This window comes from Astatotilapia calliptera, chromosome 11 (genome assembly GCF_964374335.1).
Source record: "Astatotilapia calliptera chromosome 11, fAstCal68.1, whole genome shotgun sequence".
In the NCBI taxonomy this organism is placed as follows: domain Eukaryota; kingdom Metazoa; phylum Chordata; class Actinopteri; order Cichliformes; family Cichlidae; genus Astatotilapia; species Astatotilapia calliptera.
In genome coordinates, this window is record NC_137432.1 from 20,966,711 (window position 1) to 20,976,340 (window position 9,630).

The 9,630-nt window shown below is 43.2% G+C and overlaps 1 protein-coding gene across 1 annotated transcript in view; it reads right to left on the minus strand.

The window, feature by feature from the left end:
- znf804b (zinc finger protein 804B) overlaps window positions 1-8,770 on the minus strand; it is a 32,735-nt gene extending 23,965 nt beyond the window's left edge. The window contains exon 1 of the mRNA XM_026184313.2: window positions 8,482-8,770. Coding sequence (XP_026040098.1) covers window positions 8,482-8,634 — 153 coding nt within the window. The 5' untranslated portion in view covers window positions 8,635-8,770. The remainder of the gene's footprint in view (window positions 1-8,481) is intronic.
- Window positions 8,771-9,630: the final 860 nt, after the last annotated feature.

Sequence of the window (9,630 nt, forward strand, 5' to 3'; positions counted from 1 at the left end):
CCCACCCCAGGGGCGGCTTGTCCAAAAATGCTGAAACACAAACATGCCAAACATACATGCACAATCAGACAGAGGAAACAGGCACACTGCCCATGAAGCCGTTAGCCAAGGCCTAGTGCGTAGCTGGAGGCTGCTCGTAGACCACTGTGATCCTGCCATCCCTGCAGCACGCAGCCAGGGCATTTCTGCACAATGCTAAGCTGAGCGCCTGCCATCTCCAATCTGCTAAACGCAGGAATGCTGCTGCTCATGATAATTACGGCGGGTTGTTTGCTCCATCACTGTTGATATGAAGACGCAAGCAAACGGCATGAATTATTAGTGTCTGCATCATGGCTCACGCTGCTGGTGGAGGTAACTCTGATATAATTCGATGCACTGTTACTGATGCATGACCGACTGCACTATCAGAATGTCCTAGTAGGTCCTATCTGCTGTAATACATAAACATGAGAGCACATAAGAATGAACACACATGGACTTTCATATGATGTTATGATAATACTACATGTATTTTTGCCCTGCTTGTACTATGATTTTATCAGGTTCACAGAGACTTTAAAAGAAAGGTAATAGCTCAGTAATACCCTTTTCAACGTTCTGAATCCTTGATCCCAACAATGACTTTTTTCAGTAAGTAAAGGTTTCTAACCATGTTGTACTAGATCGATTGTACATGTGCCATCATAGCAACTTGATAGCAGAGCACTACATCCCTATTTTCTAGACAATGGAGAAACCTTTAAATTTCATATGTTTTACAGTAATCTAAGTCACTCCGTTAATTTAATATGTGGTATGACTTTGAGCCATCTATGTGACGTACCAGCAGTACACCAGTATAAGTCACATAGATCGCAGTGCACCATAACAGCCTATTCTGTTCAAGGCACAGCAAAGCACAACATGAAAGCCTTGATCTTATGTCAACGAATCCAGGGAAGTAAAACTTGTTCATATGCATTAAAATTCCTCTGCCACTTTGATCTCTAAATGCAAAGTGCCTGCTCGATTTCTTTCAGTCGTAGTTATTTTTATAAATCACCCTTATGCACATGAAAAGTGGAGAAAAAAAAATGATGTGAAGATCAAGCTGTGAAAGAAATCCAAGTTGCTTTATTCAGAAGGAGCCCCTTGGTCCCCGTTAAGCTGGGAGAATTTCCAGGGCTTCTGCTCAACTGGGAGGTGCTGGTTCATAGCCTCTCTTTCAGTGAGTCATCCCTTCTTCAGAGGAGAGATAATTAATTTGTCTGAGCTGCTCTTAACCCTGGCCTCCGTGTCAGCAGCCAAAACGCACGCAGGTAATCAAGAGTGCAGGTGCAAATTTCTGTAAGGCAATGCACATGCAAATATGCAGGCTGTATTTAGCGAGTTGCAGCTACATCACCTATATGAAAGAATGAATCCAGGTAGAGTGGCAGAATAAAAGGCAGAGGAGTAAAACGGAGGTTATTGAAGAACAGAGAAACCGACCATCAAATAAAGCGCACCCTCTCTGCACTTTCGTCCCTTGAAGGATTTTTCAGCAATATTGCTACTGCAATATTACTCCCATCACCCACACGCTCCCGTACAGGCATACTGTACACAGATATGCACACAAACACGCACACAGCATACCTATCGCTCCTCCTCTGTCTCTCTCTCTCACACACACACACACACACGCATACACACACAATTCAAACGCCTAAACAGATGAACCTTTGACCTGCTAAAAAATGAATGGGCTTCAGAGATGAGATGAGAAGCAATAGGAGATGGATATAAGAGGTGTGTCAGGGAGAAGGGGCTGAGAGCAAAGGTAGTGGCTAGAGAAATGGTTAGAGGGGAAGACAAAAGCTAGCTGCAAATTATAGTTTAAAAGAAAAAAGGGAGGGTGGGCGGGGAGCAAAGTTTATACTGCAGAGAAAATCATGTCAAGGGAATTAAAGAGGATAAGACCGAACCCAGAATGAGACGTGACATCCTAATGACTGTGAAGCAAAAATGCTTTCATCTTCTCTTCTCTCACCTGTCTTAGTTTATTTTTTGCAATTTCACATATATATTTTTTTTCTAGCACAAGCTCAATGATACACGTTTGATTACTATGATTTGGGTATTTGTGTGTATGATTTTGTTATGAGCGTGTCTTTCAGTTTCCGCCTGAGCTGCTGTTCCAGATGGTTCATCAAACATCCAGTAATTATCAAACACTCACTAATTGTACGTGAGTGTGTGTTTATGTGCTGGTGTGTCTCCAGGTGATTATCTGAAGCTGTGATCACTAATGACCACACAGACAAACATCTGTCCCCAGGTAATATACAGAATGAGAGCTTGGCCATCTGCTGTGCCTGTGAGCAGACACGTATGAGTCTACAGAATTCGTGTCTTTCCCACAACATGCGTATAATGCCAAGATCTGTGCTTTAAAGATGCTTGCTCATCCTGTGGCTATAAAATCAGCACGAGAGGCCCTCGCTATTCTTTTACCACAACTATTACCAAACGCTCAGCCACTCTTTGCCCTCTAGATATGCTCGCACACTCCTACGCAAAGCCCTTGCAGGTTAAATCAGCCCTGCAGGCATCTTTGCCCTCGAAGCCATAGACATCGGACCCAAACTGGAGTTAATAAATTCTTCCAAATTATAAAGAGGTCAGGTAGAACTTTTAGTCCAAATGGAAGGTTGTAAATGTGTAAAAATACAATCTCTCGGGGATGAATCATCAAACGTTTTGTGATTGAAAAATACTTTTTTTGTGGAAGTTCAAATGGTCGTTGAATTCATTCAAGTCAAAGCTGTGTGTGCGTGTGTGTACATCTGTGTGTGTGTCAGGAGGTAGCAAGTCAAAGATGCACAAATAAAGACTTGTCAGTAAAATATATAAAGATCATCTCCATCTCCAATGAACAAGCGCCACAAAGCTAGCGCGCACACAGGAGTAGAAGCACAAAGGCACCTACAGATAAGTAAAGGCTGAGGATGCTCAAACATCTTGCATCTCCTTCATTTCTCCATTCCTGAGGGCACGCTGCGCTGTTGTTAAGAGACTGGCAGGTTATGTCACCTCAGACGCTGGGTTCATTTACAAGCTACACAATGCATTCCAAACAAACAGGGAAGAAACTTGCAGGGTAGAAGGAAAAAAAGCTAAGGTGGATTAATAAAAAAAAATAAAATGAAGAAAGCTGAGAATCAAACTGGAAGAGCCAGAAAATAGAGAAGCAGCAGAGTATAGGCAGCACTATTCCTCTGGGGAATCATCCTGGTTATCAAGTAGAGGTTATTATGCTATGAAGCACTAATGAATTCATTAGCTAAATGAAATGTCAATAAAGGCTTGAGAGAGTGTTAAAATCGATGCCAACTGTCTCTTTCTCCTGCTCGCCCTCCTCCTTCTTTTCATCCTATCTCACCCATCTGTCCCAATTATCCACCTTTCTCTCCAACACACACACACACACACACACACACACACACACACACACACACACACACACACACACACACACACACACACACACACACACACACACACACACACACACACACACTCTCCAGAGTGTTGAGCGTAAACTGTGATGGAGGACATTAGCGGTGATCAGTGGGAGCACTTTGCAGTGGTCAGCAGGAATGGTCCAGTCATACAGAACTTTCACATTCAGCAGCACTCACCTGCTCACTCTCAAACGGCTCTAATGCCACTTGATGGCTGACTTGGTGCGTGTGCACGTGTATGTGTGCAATAACATTAGACTTTGTGTGAGCGACTGCAGCAAAGAGAGCCTTGACTCCGCAGCTGTGACAACACAGCAAGTCAACAGCTGCTCTTGAGCTTTTCTCACAGACATTTCTTCATCTCAAGCTAACGTTTAACTCTTTTTCTTTCTGACATTTGCTGAACCGCAATTACCACCTTGATCCTCTCTTCTGAGTCCTTTTAACACTGAGGCTGGATCACTTACTATTATGATCATCATTTAAGGCCCCTGGTTAAGATTCTTGTGGAATGCATTAGCGTCCACGAGAAAACTAGCAAGCTAAATAGCCAACCGGCTGGCTCATCTCACCTCTGTCCCCTTATTATGGCTTAATATTTAAAGCTAACCACTTGGCTCGCTCTGAACACGGCACTGTTTTTGTGCAGCTAAACAGTTGTTTCAAGGTAATTGTTCGGGGCATATGTTTAAATGCCACCTCATTTACATAAACACTGTTCAGCTCCCTGTGGAATCAATGAAAACAGGGGGGAGCAAATGTGGAGTCACAAACACACACACACACACACTGCCGCATTGGCACTCACTTTGACACCATGCTGGATAGCCAGTGATCTGTTTCCTGCAACGGCAGTGAAATATACATCAAAGTGGTCTTCAGGGGATGAACAGTAAGTATGCACATACACACACATACACACAGTCCACCCCCACTTCTAGTAGAATATTATAGCCGTGAATGTGTGTGTATGTGTGTGTGTGTAAAGGAAAGCGAGAGAAAGACAGTTTGGATCCATTGGAACTGAGAGAAGCATCATGCATGACTTTGTCCTCTTTGCACACACCTTTTCGCTCCTGCTGTCCTCCCTCAATGTTGACGCCGAAACCAAAAAAACCAAAAAACCTTTGAGGTGTTAACAAGAGATTTAGGAGTGACTCATCAGTGATGATTAAGTACTAATATACATGCAGGATCCGAAAGTTAGAAACATCCAAGGGGCCTATCGCAGTGACTAATTGGTAGCAATAAAGTAGTAATAAATAAAATCCCAATCTAGATCTCCCATGCTACACTGTGTGGATGCTAACTAAGCAACAAAACAAAAGGATTTTAACAAACACAATTATTTTTTTTGTGGTAAAAAAGGGGGCAATGTGTGCATTGATTGGCACCCAGTGTTTGCTTAATGCCGCCTTATCAAAGTGTAGACACAAGAAGTTACTCCTGACAAATCCCAGCTGTAAAATCCTTTGTAGTCAACTGATCTGAGCTAAATCAAAGAGCGTCTGCTGTTCTGCCTGGCGTGGCGTTCCCTACAACAGGACGGACGGGGGCAAAAGATGCTGCTCAGCATGTTTAACCACCTTGAAGAGATGCGTTCAATTCACTGGTTCCTGACTGAAGGGCTAACTTTCACCTAACGCAGGCAGTCACATTTGAACTCCTTGACCACGACCGCAGATTCTGTATCATGCTGACAGGCTCGAGCCTTGTCTAAACTAATATGGATAAATCTGAAAGCGAGGTTTTTTTTTTGACCTTCTAAACATGCTTGGCCAGCGTTTTGCTGAACTTTCCACATGTAGATTTATGTTCATTAGTTTGGACATGGCCTTGGAGGTAAATGATGTCCTTCGTACCATGAATAACACCTGAAAAACAGAGCTTGTAGTCTAAAAAATGTATTCAGTAAAATTCTAACTTCTATTTTTACTTGTCTCTGTCTGTTCACATGGAGGTCAGCTACAGTTAAGCCTGTAAGCTGCTATGGATTCAATGTTTTTTCTTTCTTTCTTCTTTTTTTTTGTCAGGAACGCTTGAATCTACTGTATACTACGGGTGAAAGGGAATCTTCAGAGCAGCTGCTGCTCATGTTTTTTGCTTGAATGGTTTTCTTTGATGGGATTTCTTCTTTTTGATGATATTTGAAGGGTTACAGATTTGAAATGTGGCCTGTAGAGATTCCTAATTTTCAGTGTCATATCTGTTTTGATGGTTCACTGTAACAGTTCAACTATTTATAATCATGGGGCTTTTATGCTGAAGCCATGATGCCGTATCACATCAGGTAAATCCCAGGTGTGAATAATAAAATGATGATGGCAGTTTTGCTGTTTTCATATTGTTTCTGCTTTTATCATATGGTATAAATCAAGTAGCATTTTGCCAGGATCGCACCTGTGTGTTTCTATTTTAATGTGAATTTTCAAAAGGGTGAAAACTCCCAATATCATAATGGCTTAGGTTTGTTGTATATACACATATAAACCTACAGCTTATTAGCATTTTATTGAAAAGAGAATCAAATGGGTTGTTGTTTATTACTTATTGATTTTGTGATGTGATATCTGTTCCTTAAATGTGGAAATGTATCCAATCTCAGCTTGAGTGCTGCTCTCTCAAAGCACGTTTTAATGACATTTTACTTCCACTTTTTTATCTTATTAACCACCTCGTGACAAATCTGTTTCCAATATTGTTCTGCAGTCGCTCGGGGAGAGAGGCGCACCTCTTTGTCTTTATTGCTGAGTGACTGGGCACCCAGACAGAGCCTCTGTGCTTGGGTGCAGGTAAAAGACATTATGTTGCTTTTAACTTTCACTCTGAGTCTTACTTTATAACATAGCAGAGATCTCAGCATAGCCCACGTGTCCATCAATTCATATAAAACTGATTAGTTAGCAACTTTGAACACATCCTTGCCACCATCTGATATGTCTTAGCTTTAAACCTTTATCATAATAACCCCAATGAAGCCTGGGAGGTGATATGCGTCATTCACGCAGTAAAGTTGTTCTATATACTACGTAACCACTGCAGGAGCTTTGACCTCTTTAGAGTTTTTCCTCGCCTCCATACAACTTGGAAAAAGGTAAAACTGCACCAGAACTGTTCCAGAAACCTCTAAATTACTCTGATATTACACAACATATATCTGGATACAATATATCCTTTATACTTAGGCCAATTGCACCCAATGTATAATCTGGTATTAAACTGCTTCACACGTACTTTCTCAATGCTAAGGATGAGGATACTAACGGATTTTGGTGTGCGGGAAACAACTGTAAGCTCATCCTATGTGTGTCATGAAAGTATGACAAATCTTTAAAAGACATACTACACTCTAACGGATTACTTATCCCAAACAAGTGACAAGTAGTTCAACGATTCTTCATAACATGCCGAATTTGGAAAAGAATGGCTGCCCGGGAGCCTATGCATTCATTAGTCTAAAAATATAGACATGCCTAAAATAGTCATTAAGCTTCAAATGAATTCAAGTAAGAGTTCCTTTGAGAATTTAGAGTGATTTCTGGGAGGAGGTTAAACTTGTTGCAGGAGCAATAAAGACTGAGTGTTTAATGATCTTACAAGAAGATAAGAGGGTTCTGAGAAATGATCAAATACAACAGAAGAAGCCCTAATTTGTAGAAATGGAAACATGTGCTGCGCATGCTGAATCTAAACTGTGTGGCAGACGCACAGAAATCATTTCCGTGTGTTTAAAAGTTTGCAAGAATATTCCTTGCACCATCTCTGCCAGTCTGACTGTGTCTGCTCAACACTGTTCGCTCATTCCCATCACACAGTGAACGCGGGCCGAACATGACAGACTGGTAATGACTTCAGTATGAACACACACATACACACACACACTCACGCACTTATACACACATACCAGCTGCTCCTTTCCTCCTTTCTCATCAAACTTGTCATCAGCTCCGCCAGTTTGTCTCGTCTCACATTAAGAGCTCATGAATAATGTGTGATTACCAGAGACCCTTGGAGCAGCTCCTGGATGTACAACACACAAAACGCAAAACGTAGGCTACAAACGGCGAGAGATATGGAGATGCAGAGACCACCCTAATTCACACGGTCTAAAATATCACATACATATTTACATTTGCTGCCATTTCTTTTGCTTCTCTCTATGCCTTGTTTTCATTGCTCTCTTACTCTTACTCTTACTCTTTTTTTTTTTTTTTTAAAAACCCTTTCTACTACACATATTCCTTTATCCATACAGGTGTGCACACAAACATGCACAGACCCTCAAATACACTGAAAGACAGTTTACAACTGAATGCCAGTTTCTTGGCTCAAAGGAATCATGAGCAGCGTGGAAAGGTCAGGAAACTATACTCTACAAGCCTAGACTGGTTTTTCTCTCTTTCTTTCTTACACACACGCACACACACACACACACACACACACACACATACAGAGAGAGAGAAAACAAACACGTACAAATACTCCCCAGGTAATTAGGCCTATTTTTGTCAGGGCAACTAATTTCCTCCTCAAAGAACTAATGTAATTTGATTCGTTTAATTCCCATAGCCATGAGAGGGAGAAGGGGGCAAGGAGGGACAATGGCTTCATGGTTGGATACACCAAATTTTTTCCCTAAGCTTAAAATATTCACATCTCCTGCCCCCCCCCCCAAATCAAAAAATCTCCTTAAGGCTCAGGAAATTATCATCCTCTGCAGAAATATTCACCTATTCAGTACCGTATGACAGCACGGCTGGGTCTGCTGGGCACTTGAGTGTTTCTCCCACAGTTTACACACACGGACACACACACACATTTTCCTCCCTATACTTGGACTTCCTATGACATCACTTAACTTTACATATGTTATAAATCCCATATCTCCAAAAATAGAGGGAAAAAAAAACACTTCACTTGAACTCTTTCAAACTTGATTGCTCAAACCCACACACATCTAGAGAAATCTGTCAGAGCCTGTATGCTGTCCTACCGGTGAGTCACTGTTTGCGGATGGACACAGAGGTCCTCTGAAGACTCCCTTGACGCGCCTGAAGTGTCCATTACTCAGGTGTGTGGAGCTGATAACCAGGTAGTAGCACGCGCTGCACGCCATCCCGGGGGCCTCGCGAGGTTTGGGGCCCATAAATGTTTTTTTTCCCACGTTGGTCCTGGGTGTCGGCGGTGTCCGATGAGCGCCAAGTCAAGTCCTGCTGGAAGGCTGTGCAGGTAGGAACGTTGTCGGAGCGGTGCGAGAAGAGGAGGGGGGTCTCACTCCTGCTGTCCTCTGTTGGAAAGTCTCTGTCTGCGCGAGAAAAAGACAAGAGAGGAGAATTGCTGTTTATTAAGACTGTACCTGCTTCTTAGATACGCGCGTTCGTGTAAATGCGTGAACACAGAAGAGACAAAAAGACTAAAAAGAATGAGAGACAGTTTCATAGATGAGGATGCTAGAGCCTACTGACCGAGCTCTGATGCTGGAGTCTGCGTTTGGCATGCTGTCGTCGGCCAGGCTTAAATAAATGAATGAGCGCCTGTGGAGTGCCAGAGGAAGAGAGGGATCCATCCAGTCTCTGTTTCACACACACCCCCTCTCTCGCTCACCCCTCCTCTCGCTCTCTCTTCCCCGTCCCCCCCCCCCGTCCACTGGTCGAGTCTGTAAAGTGCAGGCAGCCTCAGCCAAACAGCAACAGCGGCACCCCAATTTGAGTTCTCAGTAAAGAAGAGTGCAGCAGACACTCTCGCAGGTGCGCCTTCTCTTCACGCACCTCCAACAGAAAAGAAAGGGAAAACATCTGACCTCTCTGTCTCTCTCCCCCCCCCCCCCCCCCCCCACACACACACACACCTCCCCCTCCCTCCCTTCTGCTCTATATTTATTGGCAGAGTGGTTTACAGTCACCTGTCTTGTGAATGAAATTCCGCGGTGCTTGGAGGGAGGGACGGTAAATCCATCCAGAGCAGAGCTAGTTGTTATTATCGTTCTCCAGCGCAGGCAGGTGGAAGTGGCTCAGATTCTTTCTCAGAAACACACACACACTCTCTCTTCTTCTCTCCCCCCTCCTCACCCCCGCGATCTGTATGTGCGTGCGTGTGTGCCTGCTTTCTCTCCTAGGGGGCTGCACCGGACCGGATTTCTGTC